Raw genomic sequence first — 23,656 nt, 5'->3', positions numbered from 1 at the left:
AGTGCAGCAGCACAGATTAGTGGTAAAAACTCTGCATACAAATATATTTGTAGAAGCTGACAGTGTCCTCTGCTTTCAGTCTGGGTAGAGTGGTTGAATTGATGATATTTAGTTAAAGATGGAACTTAATGTTTCTTCTAAGGGGAAGCGATGAACTTTCACTGTGTAAAACCACTGATTCATCCAAAATTGGTTTTGGTAACCTCTAGAGAGGACTCCAGCCTGGCTTATGTTACTCCACCAGGGAGATCATGCAGAATCTGCTGTTTTCATTAATTTGCATTATGCTTACTCAGTTGACAGGTTATGAGCTACTTCAGTCATATTTCCAAACATAACAATATTTAAAAATGTGCTACTTTTGCTGATAAAATTAATTTCCCTTATGGCAATTCAATTAGAATATATGTGGCTAGTAAATATCTTAGCTCGTGATTATTAAAACTATAAATGCTGTTAAGAGCCTGATTTGCAACTAAATACGGCAAATTTGAGTTTTAATTTCTTTCCATTTCCTGTTAGTTCCCCAAGCCTGGCACAGCATGGCTTTGATTGCCGTAAGGAGTGTGAACACTCATGTTTTTATTGGCTTCTTTGATACCTTTGCTTAATGAATGTATTTTCTTAAATTATACTGGATGGAATATAACCAGGAACTGCTGCTTCCTAAATGAAATGCAGTTATTTTGGTCCTCCTAGTGTGTCCCTCCTCCTGCACTGTGACATGGGTAGTTCTCTGCTTGAGAAACCACTCTTTGTTCTGACTGATCCAGGGCTGTAATAGGTACATTTTGAAATCAGTCCATAAAAGAGAAATCAGTCCTAAATGTGAGGGAGAGTGTATGTAAATGCCTGAAATTCTGCTTTTCCCAGAGTATAATACAGAACTTCAGATAATTCCCTCTTAAATCCTGTTAATAGCTCTTGAATAGCTCTCCTGACACTAGAGACTGCACTTCTGAGTGTTGGTTTAATGACAGAGTCGTAGGTCTTAAATGCTTTTCTGATTGTGAGCAACTTAAACCCACATTTTTTCTTGAAGAGTCTCCTGTGTCTTGGCAACACTCCAGTGGTCCTGCAGGCCTTGAACCACCCAAGAGTAAAGAATGAAGTTGAGGGGGAAAGACACTTCTCAAGATCAAGTAATTAATGCAGTGTTGTGGGAGACCAGATTCCAGTTCCTGCATGTTGGCTGCTTTGTGGATTTGAGGCTTTACTGGGATTGTAAAGGGTTGTAAAGGAGGCAAAGGGTTGTAGGGTCCTGGGGCTTGAACCTTCCCTCTCTCTTGCTTCCCAGTTTCTCAGGGTTTGGATAAATCCCAGTGCTTGAGTTGACATTAGCTGAAGCTTAATTTACTGACAAGATAGCAGTATGGGGAGAGTACCTGCTTTTAAGAAGATACTCAAATTAAGTTGTGTTGCCCCTCCAAAAGAAGTGTCTGGTATTTGAGCCCTGATCTGTGTGTCATCTGGTGGGCAGTGCCACATCAGGTGTTTCCACCACAGCAGCTCAGCAGCTTGGCCACTCCCTGAAGGGACCTGGTCACTTCAGGAGCAGGTGGCACATTTTAAGGAACTCGTGTGTTTCCAGAGGTGAGAATTGTGCAAGCTGTGGCTCTATGCTGGAAGCAGCTCTTCAAACAGCTGTTGTTATTTCCTCCATGTTTACTGCCTCTTCCCCTATCCATCTAAATCAGAGTTTCTGATGCCTGCAAGGAAGAAAAACCAAAAATCAACAGTGTACACAGAACATCATTATGCATAGGGACAGAGCTGCAATCAACCTTGCTGACTGGAAAGTGCCAGGGGGAAACACCTCCAGTGTTTCTTCAGCTGAGGACTGGCATTGTTTCTGTGGCACTTGGTGTGCCTTCAGCGCAGCACCCAAGGGTCCTGCCTTGCTTGAGTCCATCAGTTCCGTGGCTGGGAATTAAACTCTGTGCAAATGTTTTGGATGAGCTTATTAACATAGCGGTAGAGGTTGTCAAATTCATCCACAAAGAAGGAATGCTCCTTAGCAGGGTCTGATGCAATGGCTTCCAGTTCATCTGGGGCTGCCCAAGCAACTCCAATGGAATAAGCAATGACTCCTGGAAAGAAAGTTTACAAAAAGCATAAAAGTTTTCATTATGGTAAGTCTAATTTATGACCAATATGGCAAATGTTGTTTTCAGGCCACAAAAAATGGGCAGTAAGTTTCGGTGCTCTCTGTATAAAATAGGTGTTTTCAAATTGGAGCAAAGTTCTAGCTTGTGCTTGGGAAGTACCTTTTGCCAACAGCAAAAGGTTTATAAAATAATGAAGCTTTTGCTCTGGGTCTAAACAAGAGATCCAAACAACAGGATCCTGAGCAACAGGATATTGTCCAAGGGCAAATGTGTTGGAAGATGTATGTCTATCTTGACTAGAAAGCCACAGGAGTCCTGTGTTACTAAGACAGCAAAAATCCCTTGAGATCTCCTAGACAAAGCTGCAGTTATGATGATTTATAAGGTTTTTTTCTGAAGTTCCTTATTCAGCTATTAAACAGATGCTGATCTTGTTGGAGCTCAGTGGGACCCCAGGGAAAAGTACTACTCTTCCTTCCTAAGGTTTCAGCCAGTGCCTTCAAATTATAGCAAACTGCATTTATCTAACCTGAATAAGTGCTGAGCCATGAGGGGAGAGCAGGCAGGGATAGATGACCTTACCGTTTTGGTGAGCTGCCATGGCTGGCAGGCTGACATCATCGTAAGACCTGCCATCTGTGATGAGAATCATGATCTTCCTCTTGTTGGGTTTGGACTTGCTGAACAGCTGCTCTGAGGCGTAGCTGATGGCTGCTCCCGTGCTGGTGCCCCCACTCCAGTAACTGATCCTTTTGATGGCGTTCAGCACGTCCTGCTTCGTGCTGTACTTGTCAAAGCTGAACTCCAGCCTCTGCTCGTAGGTGTACTGCACGGCGCCGATGCGCGTGTCGGTGTCCGAGATCTCGAACTCCTTGCTGATGTTGGCCACGAACTGCAGCACCGTGCGGAAGTTGCCGGTGCCGACGCTGCTGGAGCCGTCGATGACGAAGCCGATGTCGGCGGCGTTGAGGCAGGTCTTGCTGCAGGCCAGCCGGTCGGTGTCGCACACCCGCTTCACCAGGGGCTGCACCGCCTTGTGGAGGCTGAACCAGCTGGGCACGTTGATGGAGTAGAAACCGCTTGTCCTGCACACCGCCTGCAAGGCAACACCAGGGTAAATGCCGTGGAAATCCACTTTGCCTGTTTCAGCTGGGGTGTGGAGCTAAATCGTAAATATGGGCTCCTGGAAAGACCAGCGCTGGAGTTGGAAATGGCCTCTCCTGCAACCACCATCTGCTTCCCTGGGAAATGATGCCAGTGTAACATCACAGATACTTGCGTAATGAGACAGTTTTTCCTGCCTTTTTTTAAAACTGTGGGATGGAGCTGATATTATAGTAGTGAAAGAACTGTAATAAGCAAGTTTGCCACCTGTCAGGATTTTTAATGCGAGTTACGTTGTTTGTGGGAAAAGCATCCAATTCACTGCTGTTCTTAGTGTGGCTCCCATGGACATCACAGGAGCCTGTGTGTTTGCCAGATAGCAACTTCAGCTCCCATCATTCAGGACAAGAAGGAAAGTTTTTCCTGCTGACAAACCCTCTGACTTTGAAGTGGGACTTAAGCTGAGCATAACTTGGTTCATACCTTTCTAAGCAGAGAAAACCAGTGCTCATTGTGTTGGCTCGGCCAAATAGTAAAAAAATAACCAAAAACCCCATTAAATTTTATAAGTAAATTATAAGTAAATTAGGGCCAGATCTGCAGGAGGCTTCTATAGGGTTAGTGGTAGTCAGGTGAGTGTTGGTAGGAAGTAGAGCTGGCACAGAAGAGGACGTGGGAGAAGTCAAGGGGTGGAGAAGGGAAGGGTGGGGCAAGCAGGGGAGTGATGCAAACAGGCTGGGTCAAATTCTTGTTTGCTTTAGTACCTTTTAAATGCCAATTCCTCAGTTCTCTGGGTGAGAATGTTTTGTTAAGCCGGGCTTTATCTATCGGCTTTGTGAGGGTGTGTGTATCTGACTGTTTTAAAACACCAAGGCACGGGTCTTGACTTGCATGAAGCCTAACAGCTCCAAGGGAGTTACAGTTCTCTCCAGTCTTGGCTCCTCATGATGTCCTGCTCTCATTTGCTCTTCTTACTGTCTCACTTCTATTTTAGTGTTATTATGCAGCAGTATCAAGCCACCATTCCCTCCTTACCTTCCTGTTCTGAGCCCACTCTACTCCCACTTCTGCTGTGCCCCTGGCAGGTTTGCAGAGACTCACATTAGCATTGTTCTTTTAAAAACCTTAAATGCAAATGAGACTACAATCCAATTTTATGCTGACCAGAGACAGTGCAGCTCTTTGGGGCAGCTCAGAAACTCATGGGAGATTATTTCATGGCAGAACAACCCAGCTCAGATGGGAATCTGTTTTCTGAAAATACCAGATAACTCAACCCTGTTTCCTAGGCCCAGCCTTGACTGCCACTTGGTAGATGTCTCCTGCCCTAACTGGGTACCAGCTTCTCCTGAAGCACTGTCGATCAGACAGCTAGTGTTGGTGCCAAATGCAAATCAATCAAAGCTTGCATTCTCTTTTTTTTCTGCACATGGCAGGGATTTACCCTTTCTCCAAGAGCTACCGTGAAGTCCACAGCAGCAGAAACAAATAACTGGAAAATAGCCTTCATCAACAGAGAAAAGAGAATGTTTGAGTTAACCAGTATAGCTGGAAAACTAGGATGTGCCTGTGTTGGGACTGTGCCAGCCTTTGCTTGTGTGGGACCTGTTGGTAAATGCAACATTGACAATAGGTTGACAGGGCTCCTCACCCTTTCCCTAGTGGGAGATGCACAGCAGGAGGTTTATGGAAAAAACAATTCCAAATTGCTCAGGCTGCAATTGTACTTTGTCACGCTACTGTGTATTTAGAAAACTGCTTGTCTCAGTACAACTGCAGGTATGTGCTAAGGTTTACTCAGTCAAAAGCCATTTGCTCGATGATGTACCTTAAACCAGAACTTTACTGACTTCATCCCATTTTCGACCTCAGCATTACCGCCTGGTTTTTGTACAGAAAAAACTCAAGACAGTATGTACAAGAAGGAAAAAACCCCATAAGTGGTAGGAAGAAAAAGGAAATGCCCTGAATGAAGTAGGTTGGAAAGTTTAGTCAGAGCCAAGCTCCTGGTCTGACTCAGCCCACTAAGTACCTTGTCCACAAAGTTTGGTTCAACAACATTCTGCTTTTCACTTTGAGCAGCTGCTTCAACGGTGACAAAGAAAATGTTGATCCCCGATTCTCTGGCCAGCCTGGAGGCCTCTTCCACTCGGTCGGTGGGCCAGCCATCCACAATCACTACAACCACGTTAGGTGCTCCACCTCGGTTTCCATTAGCATCCAAAAAGAAGTTTTTGTTAACAAAGGAAAGTGCCTTCCCTGCAATAGAAGAGGAGTTGAGGAAGAGTTACGGATCTGGAAGCACTCTGTCTGATAATATCCCACAAAATAGTAGGCAGAGAGCTGACTCAAGTGTTGGAGGCTGCAGAGATCTGGGGAAAGCAGTTTCTGTGGCTGTGTGAGCAGGAGGAGAGACCACTGCTACTGGTGCCAGTGCTTCCTGAGCCCTCCAGCTCTGAACCCCCCGCCCCCTATGCCCCAGAGAGGCTGGGGGTGATGAGCTGGGCTATCAGGGATCCCCAAAGCATTGATGGGATCTGTCCCCAAGGAGACAGGTATGTCCCATCAGCTTGTGATGGATTTGCAGTGCCTGGGATCAACACATGCAGGTCATGGTGGGAGCAGTGCTCTCTCACCAGCCCAGCCCTAGCACTAAGCACTTTTGGTCCCAGCCTGTAGGTTGTGTGAGGAGGTGTGGGCTTGCTATAGCCCTGGGTCTGAAGCCCTCCCTGAGCAGCCCCATCACCTACCAACATTGGAAAGTCCCCCTTTCTGTTGAATTTTCTCAATGGCATTCCTTAGATCCTTGGAGTTGGCATAGGTTTTTAAGTAAAATTCTGTGGAAGGGTCATCACTAGAAGGAGAAAGTAGAGGAAATGTCAGCGTTTTGCTTCAGATACAAGACAAAAGCCATAGGGCTGATCTGTGCTACCTGGCTCCTGAGTGCAAGCTGGAGTGAGGCCTTTAGCACGTATCAGCTTAGAGCTCGAGCTGCCAGAGTGTGCAGTCATGCCCTGTGGCCATGGGAATGTCTGGGAATCTCTTACCCGTACTGAACGATGCCCATCAGAGGACCAGCGCTGCCGATGCCGAGGGCTTGAGCCACGTTACTGAGGAACCGCTTCTGCAGCTGAAAGCGGCGTTTGCCAATGCTCCAGCTCCCATCCATTAAGAAGGACAAATCGACCTTGCAGTCTGAGGAGAGATAAAGAAACATGGAAGATATTTTTAGTTCTTTCTGATTGCTGTGCTTCTTGCAAGCAGCAAAGGCCTAAAAAGTCTGCATCCAGTGCCTTGTCCTGCTGTGTAAACTCTACAAAAAAGCCTTTGACAAGGACAAGTCACAGTTGGCAGCTCAAGTCTGTCCTACTCATTGGTAAACACAGTCCTTGGCATGACTTTGTCCCATACAGCATCTGAGGCTGGCTGTGTGACAAAAGGGCAAGAATCTTTTCACAGGAGTCAGTCTGGGAGCACTGCATGTTGGGGGCCAGGGAGGCCAGCCCCACAGGAGCAAGCTGACTTCCTGTGATATCCTGTGCCCTCAGAGCCACACCTTGGGCTCAGCATGCTTTATTTGCAGCCCAGAGGTGATGGGAGTTTATAAAACCAGCCATGGTGCTTGGATTTTGTGGTTTGACCACCTGCAGAACACAAACTAAGGGGATTTCCTTGGTGACACTTTTGTGGATTTAATTGATGTAACAGACATAACAGGAACAGTTACTGCGTTAGTGTTGCTCAGAAAGGAGGGAATTCTGAAATGTGTGATGCTTGGGATGTGCCTCAGGGGAAGGACACTGTGGGGTCTCTTCAAGGTAATTGCAATCCAGGATTACTGACAACAATCCTGGCAGCTCTGCACTTCTGAATGAGAATTGTTCATCAGCTTCCTTCTGGGCTGGAGCTAACATCATGGATGATGATTTTGCTTGGGATGTTCAGACCGAGTGGGGGCTGTTCTTTTGCATGTTGTTCTAGCCTTGTTCTGTGTGTGCAGCAGCAGCAGTGTGTGTGTTGTGTGCTGTTGTGTATTTCCTCTCTGGGCTGAAACCAATGTTCTATAAAAGGTATGCCAGTACCCAAACAAACTCTTGCCTTTAATTACACAGATGAACCTCATCTTTGTGCTGCAAATGCTGTCTCCATCACTGCCAGCCTGCCTTCACATTTCTGCAAGTTAGTGGTGAAACATTCGTCTTTGGTCTGTGACTGGGGGTGGGATCAAAATTTGGCTTAACTAGAGTGCTAATTAGCATTTTCCCCCTCCAGCGTCTGGGTCATCCCCATCTCTTGATTTCCCTCTGATGATGCCTCTCACCAATCAGACTGTTCAAACTACTGTGTTTTAATCATTAGGTAGCCTGAAGGCTACAAAGCACCAATTGTTCTTAGTGGCTTATGCAACTGCCTCCCATCTCATTACCTTCAATTTTTTCTCCCATAGCTGTCTCTTTTTTCTAATTCTAATAATGCTGAATTACAGGAGCGTGACTGAGAACCGTGTCCGCTCACAGCAGATCGTGAGGCAAGGTCGGGAACCCACAACAAATACCTCAATTAACAGCCAAGTTTTCCTGAATTTCTTGTGCTTCAAAGGCAACTAGTTCATGAGATCTATATGCAGAGAGTGGGCAGTTTGTGTAGCCAGCAGGGTCTGGGGAGGCAAACATTTACATACACTTATAGACAGACTTGGTTTCTGGGGAGGATTCCAATTCGGTGCCGGAACAGGAGAGCGACTCTGCAAGAGCACAGACTAAAGGTGCTTCATAGGGAGGTGAGCACTTTCTTGTTTGCAGGGAGGCAAGATCTGAATTAGGGCTTTTATGGTCCTAGAGTTATCAGTGGGATGAAAATTTTGTTTGTGGTGTCAGTTATTTCAGTTTAACTGCTGGAAACGCAGCTGTCGTTGCTGGTGTCTCCACAGCACCAAGCTCTGTTTTCCTGCAGGGTAGTGGTGTCTGTAGGGCAGACCCTTCCCTTCTTCTTCTTCTTTCCCTTTTTTCTGTGTCAGTTTCAGGTGTATTTGACATCTTTGACAGGGAAAATATTTATTTAAATATTAAGAGGAATGCCTGGGAATACATAGACATTTGGTTCAGTAGTTACTGTAAAGAGGCCAGAGAGTGTGCAGCTGCTCAAGGATGGGCAAGAGAGGACCCAGGCACTGTTGGAAGGGTGAACCCTCTCTTTGGGGTGGCTTCCAATGAAGAGGTGGCAGGCGACCCCAGCTCTCCACGAAGAACTTGCTTTCTCTTTCTTCTGCTAGCTTGGGCCTGAACTAAGGTGGATTAATGGGTAAATCTGCCTTTATAAAGGGCAGGTAGGGGAAGTAGGGGAACCTGCATTTTCCTCTCTGAACTTGAGCAGTCCTTGATGCTCCCTCTGTATCCTCTCTCTCCTGGCTGTGGCAGATGTTGAGTCCCTTTCTCAGGTGGTTTCCTTCCCTCCCACCCAGTGCTGTGGGAAGGGTGCCTGCACACAGCACAGCTATGGGAGCCTGCTCTGGTCAGCAGGGCTGGCTCATCTAACCCTTGCTGCAGCACACTGGATTGCTGTCCTCTGCCACCAAAGCACCTGAGTGAGGAAGTTCTGCACGCTGGGACCGTGGAGCTGATACTGCCTGGGAAGAGGTGGCAGGGAGCAGCCACTATCTCACTGCCCAGGTAAGCTAAATTTTGGTTATTATTTCCTTCCCTGTAGGAGCAAGGACCATTTCTGTGTATAAGAGGGGTTAGCAGAGAGTACTCACTTTTTCTCTGCAAGGGAAAAATGTGCTCCTGGATTTTCTTGGGCTTTCTTGAAAACTTACCTTTTGCTAATTAATTTGAATGCATCCTAGCAATATGTAATTAATAATGTCTCTTAATTATGAAGTTAATTCTGAAGTACATACTCTGATTCCCCTGGGAGATGGATTCCAGCGGCTTTGGATTCAATTCTTCCTTTGAACTGAAGCCTAAACAGAGAAAGGAAAGGATCTATCAGTGTGTGCTTGGTGACTGCCCTTGCTCTTTAAGGAAATGGGCAACAGAGTCACTGCAGAGACCCCCTGGCCTGAGGATTGATGTGGGAGGGAAACAAGGATGGGAGGACATCCTTGGAGCTTGCCTTTTTTCATCTACATCACTCCTAGGGTAGAACAGGAGCAGAGACATTTTTTGGGAGCGTCACCAAAATCTCTCCTAGCACCAGCTTTGAGGTGCTCCCCTTTGGGAGTCAGTCCCTTAACTGCAAGAGCTTGAGAGACTCATGCACGAGTAGTGGGCTCCTCAGGAGCAGAGGCTGGTGGCCACGGTGTGGGATGGAGACTCCCAGCAGTCTTCCCCTGAGAACCAGCACTGCCACCCCGCTGGCTCACTGTGCCTTACGATGAGCTGCACAACATCTGGAGTGGGTGAGCAACAGATTTATCCTGTTGTTTTCTGCCTGGAGAGGAAGGCACAGGCAGCCACTCACTCCAGCTCATTGCAGCTGGGGAAGCAGTGCAAGCCACAGCTCCTCAGGTGCCCCCAGAAATCTGGGTTATTCTGCAAAGCACAAAAGAAACAGGGTAAGAGAGAGCTACAGTTAAGTCAAGGGAAAGTCTCATGGGTCCCTGGTGGATTCTAGTGAAGCAGTTGGGTGGTAGCAGCCTTGAAAATATGAGCTGATGTCCTTGTAATTGGTACTGACTCACAGGACACCACCAGGCTAGTGTCAGAAGGTCTAAAAATGCTGAACTTCACTCATGATTTAGATGTCTGGCAAGACTCCCCTACATCTCCCTTCCAAGCAAGGGAAAAGAGCTGTTTCTTTTCAGTGCAGCATGATAAGATTAAGGGGATTTAGCTGGGATAATCCTCAGAAGAGACAGCAACAATCAGACAAGCTACAAACTGAACACTCAACAAGAAAGCTGTTGGTCTAAAGAACAGCAGAACAGCTTATTATTTTTGTAAACTGCATGTTAGATCTTTTAAGAAAAGTAGAAGGAAGACTTCCCTAAATTGTCATCACCAAGTAACTTGAGGAAAGATTACTGACTTCAGAGAAACAGGGAAAAGGTAATTTTACAAACTGTGGGTTTTATAAAGAAAAGTATGAGAAATTACTAGGTACCACAGAGTTTTTCTCTCCACATCAGCCAGCCATGAGCAAGCCAAGCATGAGAGCACCAGTGTATGGAAAGGGACATCAGGGAAGATCATCACCTAAATATGATGGGAGATGTAACAGCCAAAGCTGAAGGTATTAAGGACCAAGCCATAATAAGGCAGAGTACTATGAAGAAAATGGAGGGAAGTACCAGCTCCATCCCTCTGCAACCACTCCTATCTCTGTTCCAGTTAAGTCTAAAAATTCACCTCTCATAATTGTCAAATACAACATTTTTGAGTCCTTCTAGCTGCATGCTGAAAGCTGCACATAGTTTTGGGCCAGGGGCCATGTTTGCATCAAGTCTGAGTATACAGGACCTGGTGGAAAGCTGACCTGGTTGGTACCTGATCCCTGCTGGGAGCCTTCAGCACACAGCAGCATCCGTACTGGACAGGGGTGCTTTGGATTCTCAGTTTGAAATTCAGCTGCCAGTGCAGAAAGTTTCTACTGCAGGGACTAAACAGAGCTGCTAACAGCACCACCCAAGCAGTGATTTCCCTCTGCTTTGCTTATCCCCAGGCATCTGCTGTTGCCTGTGGCTAGAGCCAGGACATGGAACCAGCTGGAGCACTGGGCTTGGCCTTGGACAGGAGCCCACGGGACTGCCTGTGAGTCAAGGAGGCAAAGGGCACAGAGTTGCCCCACTTTGTTTCCAGCAAGAGCTGGTGATTGCTTTGCCTGTTTTGTTTGAGGATTTCCCTGCTATGTCTGGCCAGGTTAGGAGGGCCCCAGGGCTGGTGTTGCTTTTTGTCACTGTGTATGTGGTGCCTGCAGACCCACATGCAGCTTCCCTGTGCTCCTCCAAACTTTTAGACAGGATGCTTTCTGGACTGGGAATAGGAGCTCTCCACCCATCCTGGCACTGGCTCTTGTGACAGAAATGCCTCTCTCCCACAGTCAGTGGAGCTGGCCCTCTTGTGCCAGAGCAGGCTGGATGTGTTCAAAAGCAGGATGGCAAGACAAGCTCCAACTGGCTTCATCTCTTATGAGGTGAAGCTGTTGTCTGGCACACTGCTGGCTTGTGCCTCTCATCTTGCACCCTGGGGATGAGCTCCCAGGCAAGGAACAGGGAAGAGTGCACCTGGTGTTGTGTATTTGCCCATGGGAGCCCATTTGAATGGGAAAAACACCAGCAGGGAGAGGCCGAGTGGTGGTGCTGGGGCAGCACTGCCTGAGGCTGGCCACTTGTTCCTGAGTGAGAAAAAATGATGTGGAACAGGGTGACACCAAACAGTTCCATCCAGTGATATCTGCTGCAGGAAACATTTCTGACCTCTCTCAGGCCTGAAGATCTTGCTGGCATGGACCAAACCTTCCTTGGAAGGAAGGCAAATCTTGTGCGAGTTTATGGTTGGTTTATCTGATGTGGAAGATAAAGGCAACATGACTTTACTGTGGCACAGCCTCTCTTTGTTAACCACATGGATGACAATGATTGGGTTGTTTGTTTGTTTGTTTGTTTGTTTAACCTGAAATGGTCATCAGCCTGCCTTCCTGACTGTGTATATTCCAGTACAGACTTTAATTACACAGGCACATAATAAGTCTCAGCAACAGACCGAAGCCACGCTTCATCCTGCAGCCTGCACGCTGCATACCTCACATGTGCCAGCTTGGTATCCCATATGTGCACATCCCACCCCACCCCACCCCCTCCTAGCCTTAGCTGCAGAACAGAAAGTAGGTGGATTTAACACTGTAGTGAAATTAGAAATTAACATGTGCCATCCATTTAAGCACCTAAATTGTATATGAAGGATAATTCATAGTTAGCTATTTGCCTCATGCATTTGTCTGCAGCTTGTAGAAGCCATACTCTTTTCCCAGGCATACAGCTGACATTAGCTTTGTCAGCATAGAAAACTCCAGTATGGCAGTGCAATGTTTTTCATTTTTATTTGCCAGTGCAATTATCAGTTCTTAAAGGCTGTGGGTCAACTGGCTGATTTGTGCTTAGTGGAACAATAAGGTCACCCACCAAATACTCTTCCCCAACTAATTGGGGAGGTGGTCAGTCTCTATGGGCCTCCCTGTTCTACCAGTCCAATTTAATGTTGGTATTGCCATGGGAATTTCAGCTTGCTGCATGGGCAGTCTACGCCATGCTAATTAAAGCTCCCTTCACTGATTATCACAGCTGTCCATACTGATTAGACTTCCCATTCATTTAAGTAAGACAGCAGTGATTACATCCATGCCAGCAACCACTCCTTTGAAGTGACAATCTGAATTCATCAGACTTTATCACACCAGTCTATGCTGGTACTTCAGTTGCTGAGAAACTATTAATACAACATCCCTTCCCCCATGCCCAACCTTTCCTTGCATTTAATGCAATCTGTCATTTTCTGCCTCAAAATATCCCACCCTGGCCCTTGTGCTGTAGATTTTCCTTAAGAAGCACATTAATGGCTTTGGAGTAAGAAGAGTATTCAAGGAAATGGGCTTTACAAGGGCCACCAGCACAGCCCTTTTCAGCATCAAAACCAGTGGTGGGAAAGACATTCTATTGTGGATGGTCAGGCCCCTTGTAAGAGGGAGAGTACCATGTCATGAATTGGTCTGTATCTCGTGTAGTCTGCTTTTAATGCTCCCAAGGAAAGGAGCTGTTAAATCTGCAGTTGGGAGCTGCTCCTGATTAAGGGTTGCACAAATCTTGGTCTTGTTGCTACTAAAGGCTGTTACAAAGGTAGGGTATTTTTTCCCCTCACCAGTACTCATAAAAGTATTCTTACCTCCATATTGTCAGTTTTTAAGGCTAAAATGTCAGAAAATTTCAATGATGTTCATTCTTCTTTACGTTTGACATAAACCTTCCTTTTCTTATCTGAATGTCTTTGCTAAGTACATTGACATCAGGATAATCTGTCATGTTCTTCACTGATTGCAGCTCTAAACTGTGATCTCAGCTGTGGCATTCCCAAAATACCTTCTCATTTACAAATGGATTTCAGTAGCTAGAACCCCTTTGCTGCAGTGTGGCTGCCAGCTCTTTCCAGAGCTCATCTCTTCTGCTCCTGCTTTAGGCAGGAACTGAAGAGTGACGAAAGCATAGAATAATCTACTAAGATGTAACCAACATACCTTATTTATAATTTTAAATGATGTAATTCCTTCTTAAAATGAGATTGTTATCACCAGTGTCATGGGCCTGATGAATACATAGGTTTAGTTTTTCCCGTGTGTGATGGAAACCACTTATTCCCAGACTAGTTACTAGATGCTTTATATATTTACCTGTGTCAAAAAGGCTCAGTCCAGGTTTCCATGAGTCTATTTCCATTGCTTTCACACATGAAAGAGAAAGAAAAACTATTACTAATAGTGCAAACACTAGAGATCACAAACTTCTGACTCAATGTAGAAAGGTCAGTTCAAACAATAACTTATAGTAACAACTTAGAAGCTGAGGAAATCAGTAAACTTGGGGACTTTTATGTGCACATTTCAAGTCATAATTAGGAACCTTGTATCACTGCCCTCAGAGCACTAACCTTTTTTAAGGTTTTAAATACACCTCTCTAGATCTGTTTTGGTCTTGTTCCTCTAAATTACATTGATACTGAGGCACTGACCTCAGTGTATATATATTTTTTTGTTTGTTTGTTTGTTTGTTTAGGTTGTTTTTCACTGAAAATCTATGAGTACCTCTTACCTACAGATTTCTCTATCCCCTCAGCCCACTCAAACACAAAGAAGTTGTCTAAAAATTGCTTTCCATTTATTAGGCATGCATAACTTCATCAAAATTGCTGCCCTTATAAATAAACCCCCAAATGTCTTCATTTTTGGAACCTGCTGAAAGATGTTCCCAAAAAGTGATGTTTTGCTCTTGGTTGCAGCCAGATGAATGCCCTTGCATCTGACTAGGACAGATACCAAGGAATCCCAGGAAGGAAAGATTTAGCTCTATTGAAGGCCAAATAAGCTGCACAGAGCTGGTGTGTGCTTGACAAGAGCCAGTGGGTGAACTACAATGTAGGCTTCAACAAAGTTATGCATGGGCTTGCCAGTGTCCTGTGTCCCCCTGGAGAGAGCACTGACCTTGCCCTTAGGGTGCCTTTCTCATGAGGAGCTGTCAGCTGCTCTTTGGGAGGGAGGATTGTTGGATGGGACTGATGCCAGAACAAGGTGTGCCATCTCCCTTAGGGTAGGAGGAACCCTGTCATGTTCCATTTGGGGTGATTTCCCTCCTAACGCTGAGCACTACTTAAATACCCTACGAAGGATCTAAAAACTGAGGAAAGCAAAGGGCTAAATCAATCATGATGCACACAGAAGGGGTTTTTGTGGTGATTTTGCTTAGGAGGAGACATTGGGTAAAGGAAGGGCAGGCCTGGGTAATGGGAAAAGAAACAAGAGAAAAGCCAGAAGGACTGTTCCTATATTCTGGCAGTGTTATTTGCCAGTTCTATACATCCTTCAGCAGAGTCATGAGCAACAGGAGCTAGAGGTGAAGAGGTGATGATTGCAGAGCAGGGGGACCCTACCCACAGAGAAAATCTGATGCTCATTTGTTATCAGAATGGCCAACATGTCTCTGAATGCTGTCACTGAGAAGCACAAATTTCAGTGAAACCAGTTTGTGAGTAGATAATCTCCAAAGGTGTGCTTCCCCCTCCCAGGCTGGAGGAGCACCCAGTGACTGTAAAAAAGGAAGATTCATATGAAGCTGCTTTTCATCCTGACAAGATGAAAAGAAAAACCAGCCAAAGGGCAAATTTCAAAGAAGACCCTGCACTTCTCAAGCCTTCTGTACAAATATGCTGCTCTGTGAGTTGCAGTGGCAAACCTGTGTAAAGCAGTAGGAACTGTATGGCAATGGAACCAGCTGAGGAGCTGCATAAAGATTTTCCTTCTTTTCTCTTGGTACATCAGGATGTGAGCCAAAGGAGCAAAGCAATGGGATGTGCCCATCTCACATGTCACAGGTTTGTTTCTGCTGCCACCTCACAGGGAGCATTCTCAGGAACCAGGCTTCTTTAACATCTCTGACTGTTCACAGACAGGCAGATGCTTTTCAGAAAGACAGGCAGATGCTGTAAATGACGGTTTTTATCAGTAGGAGCAATGCGGAAGTTTTTCTAGATTAACAATTAGCTATTTCTTCAGCTCAGATGTCCACAGGTACTCTAGTCTGCACAAATCCCTGTGGGTAGGAGTTGTCTATTGCTTCTTTAACCAATCTGCTCAGTTCACCCATTTAGAACTTTCTGTGGCAGTTTACTATCCTAATGAAGAAGATAAGTACCAAAAACACAAGATAAGTACCAAGAATTTGGAGTAGCTGGCTGCAAATATGCAAAATATAGAGCTTCTTGAGTGACCTGTTTATCCAGGGAAAGCTCTATTTCTTACGTATTGTCCTAGACACATAATGAAGAAAGCTAGAAATGCATAGCTGAAAGTGAAATGACTATTTTTAAACTAGGGCTTTTTTTTTTTCCTCACTTGAAGATGCCCATTGGAAAAAAAAAAAAAAAAAAGAGTTGATTTTTAAAATACTCCAAGACTGGTCTCTAAAAAAAGAGAAAGATACCACCACCAAAACTCTTCAGTATAATTGCCTTGAAGAACATTCTTGAAAACTCAAGACTAAGTGAGGATGGGATTTCAAGAGAGTCAATGTTCATTGCACAAGTAACTGGGGTGTTGGGGAAGGTGTTTTTCCCAGAACACCTTTTTGGCAACATGAGCTGATGAAAGGAAGTTCCTCAACATCACAGCCAAACCCTCAGAGCTGACTGCTGCTGTTTGCACACACTTGGTGGGATCAAGGAGAAGAACCTGCCTTTCCAAGAAAAAAAGGACTCATTGAGGAATTTTCCTTTGATTGTTAGAAAAATTCACTGCTTGAAAGCAGCACATCTGAGCTGCCACATTCTGGGTTGAAGAAAGGATCCAGACTTACTGGAAATACAGCAAATAATGTTCATATTTCTTTTCCTTCTTGTTCTGTGGTGAAAAAAACAGAATAATTTATGATGGGAAATTTCTGTCTTTTAATCACTTTAGGGTGACCTTGAGGTGCCTTAGGCAATTAGGTGGGCTCAAACACTGGCTTTGATTTAATTAAGACTCAGCAGGCTCAGTCTCCTGTTTTTTCTGTATTTGGGTAGCCTGAGCATTAGCCAGCACATCCTGTGGTATGGCCAAAAAAGTGTGAGAAAGACAAATACAGATGGAAAACAGAAGAAAGAGGAGGAGATTGAAAGGAGGAGAAGTAGAAAAATGAGGGAATGGAATACATCTTAGGACAAGTGGATTTTAAATATGCTGCATCTAGGTCAACTACAATTTGTCATTTTGATCAGGAGATTGCTGGGTGAGATTACTTGGCTGGAATTATCTGGGAAGATAAGAACATATCTCCCATAATCCTTTAAGGTTAAACATCCTTTAAGGTTAAACATCAACATGAATGACCTTGGCTCTTCCCTGCCCCAATACTCCTCTTGTGATTCCCAGTTCTCACCAAAGCCCTCAGGGCCCAGGGACACCTTCATCTGCTGGAGCCTCCTCCTCCCCAGAGGGTTTGGCTGTCCCTGCCAGAGGTCAGCACTAGCAGAGTGCAGCTCTTGCCTTGGCCAGGGCTGTGTGAGGAAGGGCTGTGGGAAGCACCCATGGGGCAGCACCGAGGGGCACACTCTTGTCTTTGCTCCTTGTATCTGTGCCTTGCTGTCTTGACCCAGACCTTGCCTCACTTGCCTGGTGCCCTGCCTCAGCTGGTCAGACCTGCCTGGCAGCCTGGGCTCTTGGGTCATCCTGGGAACCTCCACTGGACCTGCTCTGCTGCTCTTGCTGGGTCTTTGTGGGGCTGCAGCCTCGGTGCAGCCCTGCATGCCTTGCTGCAACCCAGCTCCCATCTTGCTCCCCACCCTGGGTGCTTCCAGACAAAATCTGTCTGGGAAACATTGCTGTCCAACAAGGGAGGGTCAGTGTTTGGTGTGTGTGCTGAGAGCTCTGGAGCCCCTAGGAAGTTGTTGGAGGCGTTGCAAAGTGCATGCCCTGGGCTGCTTGCTGGGGAAGGGTCGATTGCACTTCCAGGAAGAGGGAACAGTGCAGGTGATGTTTCTACCCTCAGTATTAAAAGCAACCTCTACTTTCACTGTCAGCCTAGAGGTTTCCAGGAAGCACAGGAATAGAAGATCTAGCTCTACAGAAGACCTGATAGGCAGCACCTGATAGACCTGGGGTTTTGTTTCCTGTTTTGACTAACAAATAAGAAACATTGAAAACACTTTGTAGGTGTTGCTTCCCACAGTCTGAAACAGCAGGACACCAGTGACTGAGCCTTCCTTTGCCTTTCCCTCTCAGGAAGCTGCTGGTTGACATCCAGTGCATGAGTCCCCCTGGTCCTCCTCCAGGATGCAGAAAAACAATGTATAGTACAAGGGCTAATTTGTGATTGCTAAAACTATTAAAGAGAGTGGAAAATCTGCTGCTAGCAGTCTTGCTCACCCAGGTGGACTGGAGAGCTGGCAGCCCTCTGGAAGGTGGCAGCAGGCTCTTGGCGCTGAGCACCTGCATGAGTGGACAAAGAGGCAAGAGGTTAAATAGATGCCAGTGGGGGAGGAGAGAGAAGCATCATCACAAGGGATGCAGTGGCCCCAGACTGTCTTTCTGCACATTTTCAAACCACACAGAACAGGAGGATGGAAACTGTGAATTAATTAGGAAAAAAAAAGATTGAGAGAGGCTGGCAAAAGAGTTTGAATGTTAGTAGGTGCTGCACAGCTGTTAACTGGTCCACTGGAACAACTGGTACTGGGTCCTGGGATGCTGGCAGTGCCTAGGGCCTGTGAACTGCATCAGGCCTTAGTCCTGCACACCTTCCTAGACACAGTGTTTGCCTCTCATTTTGCAACAGCAAATGTTATAAAAGACCTCTATAAATGATTTTAGACTGATGTTTTGAGAAAAATTCCATGCTTAATCAATCTCGGTTGCTTTTTTCCTTAAAAGTTACACTGTTGTCACACAATGACCACTGTGATATCTTCTCTCACTGCAGCCTGCTATGAACATGGTCAGGAGGGAAAAACAGTGTGTTACTTGGTAGATGTAAGTGGTAAAAATGTCTGCGGGAAGGAAATAGAGGAGGATTGCAATGCCTTTACCTGTATCATGTCGTAAAATATTCCTGATACTTGCAGAGGTGGAAGTGCCCCTGAATGCTTTGAAAATATTATTTTGGTTAGCACATGGTACTTAAACACAAGGTTTTCTAGTATTTGAGCAGTACAAATCTACTGGTTGTCATTAAATTAAAACATACCTGTGTTTTGTCCTCTTCCTTGTGCGACCTGAACCTGTCCTAAGTAGACATCAAAGTGGAAAAGTGAGATTTATTACACCATGTTTGGTTTAGTACTACTGCTACATGGCTTTTTCACTGAGTCTCACTTTATAGCTGTCGGAATAATTGGTTCATGTCTAGAGTTTTCTTTAATAGACTTTCTTATATGTTAACTATATATTTTGAGCCTGCTTAAAAAAGGATTTTCTTGCTCTGTCTGTCATACAGATTAGCCTTGTTAACATTCCCTACAGTTATGGATATTACTTCTACAGGTCTCTGGTCTGCATTTAAAAGATCTGCAGTTACTGCTGTGATTTGCTTTCCTTTGTAATTTTCTTTCTCTCACTCACACTGGTGATCTGTGTTTATTTCAGTACCATCCAACTGTCCTGGTTGTGTGGGGGAGATTTTAACTCCAATCCCAAAACAACCCCCCAGACCAGATATTACCCTTTCTGCAGAGATTAAGTGGACATGAGCAAGCAGGCAGACTGTAAGTAATGAGACAATGAAAAATTATGTGGGAGAATTTATTCAATTCTGACATGTCTTCTACACAAAAGGCTTTTTTTAAAGGTGGTTGGGTTATAAAATTCCCATTGTTCAAAAATGCTAAAGGCTCAAGGCATTTGCAGATGAAAACCATGTCTTTAATCATACCTTTCATTTCATTAATTATTCTTAAGGAGCCTGTTAACAAACTTATCCTTTAACAAGCCTTTATTCATTAGTTTTCCCAGAAAGATTAATTTGAAAGCCTGGTGAAATCAGTGGGAATGTTCTAGCTGACTCTGTGAACACTGGACAGGGGCCCAGGAGGTTATTTTATGAATAAGATGTCATCAATGAGACCATTTTGAGTGGCTGTCTCAGAAAACAGAAATTGCTGCTCCTTGGTAACTTGACCTTGCAAAATTAGGTGACAGTAAGTAGCTTGTGTTTGACCCAAACTTGAACCTTCCAGGCCACTAGAAGCCCTTTGATGGGATTTCTAGGAGCTGTCCTGAGAGACCTTGTAAACTCCAGATGCCAAAGAGATCCTGTTTATGGAAGTACGGGCTCATCTGCCAAAACTGGCAAGGCTTTTAAACTCTAAGCTTGTAAGGCTCCAGATGGACCACAGCTACACCAGGCTGAATATTCAGATTTTGGAGTGAAAAATCTGTGTGTGCAGCAGTCAGTGTTGCATGGGATTGTGCAGGGCAGGCTTTACACACAGGAGATCACTATGTACCAAAGTGGTGGTAGAAAATTAACTCTGAGTCTCAGAGCTGCCCTTGTTTCATGTTTGCCGTGACTGAGCCTCAATGTGTATCTAACACTCTTTACAAGGCCAGTAGAAACAGAGCACAAGAGGGTAAAAGAGAGATTACCTCAGTGTCCAAGTATTTTATGCCACTTTTAAATTTTAATTTGATGTTATCGATGTGGATTTCTCTCTATGCCCCTTTTGACTGTCCTGGGGCTCCTCCCTCCTGCTGCACCTCCCAAAGGCACATTACCCCATGCCTGCACTAAGCTGCTTTCTGCCATGCTTTTGTTGGCTGGGGCAAACACGGTAGCGGTAGAGGAGGAAAAGTTGGAATTGCGTTTCCACGTTGCCAGGCTTGTTCTTCCTTCAGATCTGAGGTGCCAGTGAGGCTGTGGCATGGGAATATGTGTTCATTAGAACAAGCTGGAGGCTGAGCCGGGACTGGGAGCAGTCTGTAACAAACTGGGGATGGACAGTGTGTGGACAGCAAATTCCAAGAACTGGGTGAAAAATCAAAGTAATGGAGCAGAGAAACCTTGGGTGGGAGCAAATGCTGTGGTGAGCAGGGAGGTGTGGAGGCAGGAAATGATGAGAACAGCAGTTTACGTGCAGTTTAGAGTGAACCTTGTAAATAGCGAGAACTCATTTGAGAAGAAAAGGAGCTACTCTGTGCATAAAACATCCCTGGCCATCTGCAACTTGGTCAGCACCCTTGATGGGTTAAGTAGCCAGGGATGACTTGGGGAGAAAGGCAGCATCCAAAAATAAACAGCAGCTGTTCTCCCTGGTGCCAGCATGGAATGTTAGTCCAGCACTTCCTGAAGGCATGAGCCCTACTGGTCTTCCTGCTGGAGAAGAGCTTTCAATGCCCTCTCTAGCACTTGCACTACCACTATCTTGTGTCCTTTCAGTACTTTTCTGTTTACTGCCCTATTAAGTCCCAGCTGGGGATGAAATCCGTGTAGGACCATGGCAGGCAGTGCCCAGCTGAGAGTCCAGGTCTGAAAAGAAGTGCAGCCATTGAACCCATCTGGACACAGAGGGCAGGAAAGCACCTCACCTTGCTTGGTTGCCAGTTCAGTGCTTCAATGTGGCACCAAGGATAATGACACAACTTATGACTGCAATGTTCACAGAAACACTGGATTTAGTCCCAGTCCTCACCCAGGGTCCAAGCTGCTGTGCAAGACAGGATTGCTTGAAGAGCTGGGATGGGAGAGAACGAGTGAGCTTGTGGCCCTTGGGAGTGTGCTGGGTTAACTGCTGCTGGACAGAGGCAGAAGCCCTGGTGGGGCAGGCAGGAACCAGCTGCCACAAACACATTAATGTGTTTTCATTCAGCAGTTTGGGCACATCAAGTCTTTGAAGCAGGGGTCTGGCAGTGGAGCAGAGTCTCCATTATCTTTTCTGTTACTCTATCCTCGACAAACAGAAGATAAATGGGAAAAACCAGCAAGAACTAGGGCAGCAGTTTTACCCCTGCTCTCATGCTCTAATCTGCAAGTCCTACTTTTCTTTTGCTCCTGTGAACTATTGCTGGTACCAGTGGCTGGAAATGGAAATGGTGTGTTCGTTCTGACTGTGCTCTGTTTCATGGCTATTTATTTTTGAGGTGTCTTTTGCAGTCAAACTACCAGTGCACAGTGAGAGGTAGATTTGTGAGTCTGCGAGCCAGGATGGACAGGAGAACATTTGATTCTGTTCAGTCAAGCCAAACTCTGGTTCAGACCAACTATCAGAAACTCTGGCCTGAATCACAGCAATGGGTCCTAAAGGCTCCTCAGACAGAGAAAATTGCTTTATGTATGGTCATGACATCAAAACTGTATTTGTACTTTCTGTATTTTTTTAATTTATCCAGCTCTTCTCATTCAGAATCAAGAAGAGTTTAGGAGAAATCAGGAAGCCAGATATCAGGTAGTGACATGCTGGACATAATCCTAGAAATGAAGTCTGTGAAATCAGAAGTGGATCTCTACCACTCCAGCTCACAGTAACCTGTTCTTAGCTCTGATCACTTTAATATTTTGGGAATTAATTTATGCTTAGAACTTCAGTAAAGGAAATTGTGAAGAAAGATGGATCCAAATTACAACTAAGTAACCACTGAATACATTGGAGAATTTGAGAGGGTTTTGTTTTGGGTTTGTTGGTTGGTTTTTGGTTTGTTTTGTTTGGGTTGTGTGTGTGGTGGGTTTTTTGTTTGTTTGTTTGTTTTGAGTTTTTTTGGTTTTGTTTTTTTTGTTCGTTTGTTTTGTTGTGGTTATTTTTGGATTTTTTTTTTTTTTAAATTTTTGTCTGAATTATTTGTCTTATTAAAGACAAATACCGCCTTCCCACTGATTTCAGTGTTGCCAAAACTTTTCTCTCAACACACATCTCTTTCTGACCGGGGAACTTTAAACAGGGTTTCCTAATTGCTAGTAAAGACAGTAATAGGCCTCCTCTGGGCTCAGCCAGTGGGAATGGGAAATAGAAAAGAAAGCAACAAGCAGAACCAAGTTAACAGGCACATTAGTTACTGAACGATGCAGATTTCCACAGAATTTAAACCCCTTTGAATCGTGTGGTCACTTCTGTAAATCTTGCCATGCACGTACCTACCTGCACATTTGACTTGATAAGATTAACCCCTCCAGCCCCTGCTTTTATCCTGCACTCACAACTGAATTTCTCTTAATTATGCTTCCCCTCAAGACCTGAATTATCCAAAAGATACTTGCCCTGCCATGTTCTTGGCTGTGAATTACTTGGCAGTGGGGATGACTGCAGTGATGTGTGTGAGAGGAAAGCTCAGTCAAAAGCACTTAGAAATAGCTATGGAGCATGAAAGCTACTGATAGCCCAGCTCCCTTTCCACTCAAAAGCAATCCTACCCCCGTGTTCAGAACCTTTAAACATATTGAAAATATTCTCCTTTGCTTGACTGCACAGCTGAGCAATTGCACAGTGCATGGATAAACCCCTCAGTATACTTGCATGGCAGGCTGGGGCTGGCCTGGGAGCAGCTCCTGGACCGAGGCGCAGCCGCCATCCTGCTGTCAATAACAAGGGGCAAGCCAGGAATAACATCACATGTATGCCAGGCTCTCAGAGCCACAGCCTGAGGTTTGTGAGAGAAGAGTGCTTTAATATATGTCAGCATTTCAGAGCTTTCAGCCCTAAGCTGAGATGGCTATGCAGCTCTCTGCATTGTGTATTTTACAACTAAATCAAGTCTCCCTTTGAAAGAGTATGACAGAAGGAAGTAATAGGAAAACGTGACTCAAACAACAAAGTCTTTGTCTCAAGTTTTGCAAAACCCAGCTTTTGTCACAGCTGAAATGGGCAGATACTCACTAGAAAGGCTTCCTCAGAACTGTGGGCGATCAGCATCTTTGACATTCAGGCCAAGCGTCTGTTTTTCAGTTTAAATCCAGACTTGGATTCAGTCATTGAGTTTACTGAGGCTTGAAAGGTTATTGAATCATTGCTGCCCTAAAATACACTCTGCTGCATGCCTTGTGGCATACTTACTTCACCATACTTACTTGCTGCTGCAGCTACCACAGATGCATACGCTGGGTGGACATTGCTAGAACCTAAAAATAAGAGATTTTAATTTTCAGCTATTGAAGCAAAACACCACTATGCTAATGAATAATAATAAATGAAGAAGGAAAGATTAAGGAAAATCAGGTGTACAAAAAAGTATGAGAATTCCGTCACAGTGTCTTAATCTTTAAAATTCAAAAGCTGTTACAAAAA

General features: G+C 45.0%; 1 protein-coding gene across 2 annotated transcripts in view; it reads right to left on the bottom strand.

Moving 5' to 3' along the window:
- Window positions 1–1,899: 1,899 nt before the first annotated feature.
- VIT (vitrin) overlaps window positions 1,900–23,656 on the bottom strand; it is a 36,940-nt gene continuing 15,183 nt past the window's right edge. Inside the window, exons 8-18 of one of the 2 annotated variants that reach the window (XM_063391006.1) lie at window positions 23,440–23,490; window positions 18,634–18,672; window positions 18,476–18,532; window positions 17,817–17,879; window positions 13,593–13,640; window positions 9,112–9,174; window positions 6,260–6,407; window positions 5,963–6,066; window positions 5,245–5,471; window positions 2,691–3,204; window positions 1,900–2,090 (exon numbers count right to left, since the gene is read on the bottom strand). In XM_063391006.1, the coding sequence (XP_063247076.1) occupies window positions 1,912–2,090; window positions 2,691–3,204; window positions 5,245–5,471; window positions 5,963–6,066; window positions 6,260–6,407; window positions 9,112–9,174; window positions 13,593–13,640; window positions 17,817–17,879; window positions 18,476–18,532; window positions 18,634–18,672; window positions 23,440–23,490 (1,493 nt within the window). In that variant the 3' untranslated portion in view covers window positions 1,900–1,911. The remainder of the gene's footprint in view (window positions 2,091–2,690; window positions 3,205–5,244; window positions 5,472–5,962; window positions 6,067–6,259; window positions 6,408–9,111; window positions 9,175–13,592; window positions 13,641–17,816; window positions 17,880–18,475; window positions 18,533–18,633; window positions 18,673–23,439; window positions 23,491–23,656) is intronic. The other variant, XM_063391008.1, reaches the window with a different exon arrangement.

This window comes from Prinia subflava, chromosome 2 (genome assembly GCF_021018805.1).
Source record: "Prinia subflava isolate CZ2003 ecotype Zambia chromosome 2, Cam_Psub_1.2, whole genome shotgun sequence".
Lineage (NCBI taxonomy): Eukaryota > Metazoa > Chordata > Aves > Passeriformes > Cisticolidae > Prinia > Prinia subflava.
Note: the sequence above shows the minus strand (reverse complement) of the source record. Positions and strands in the feature narration are given on the sequence as shown.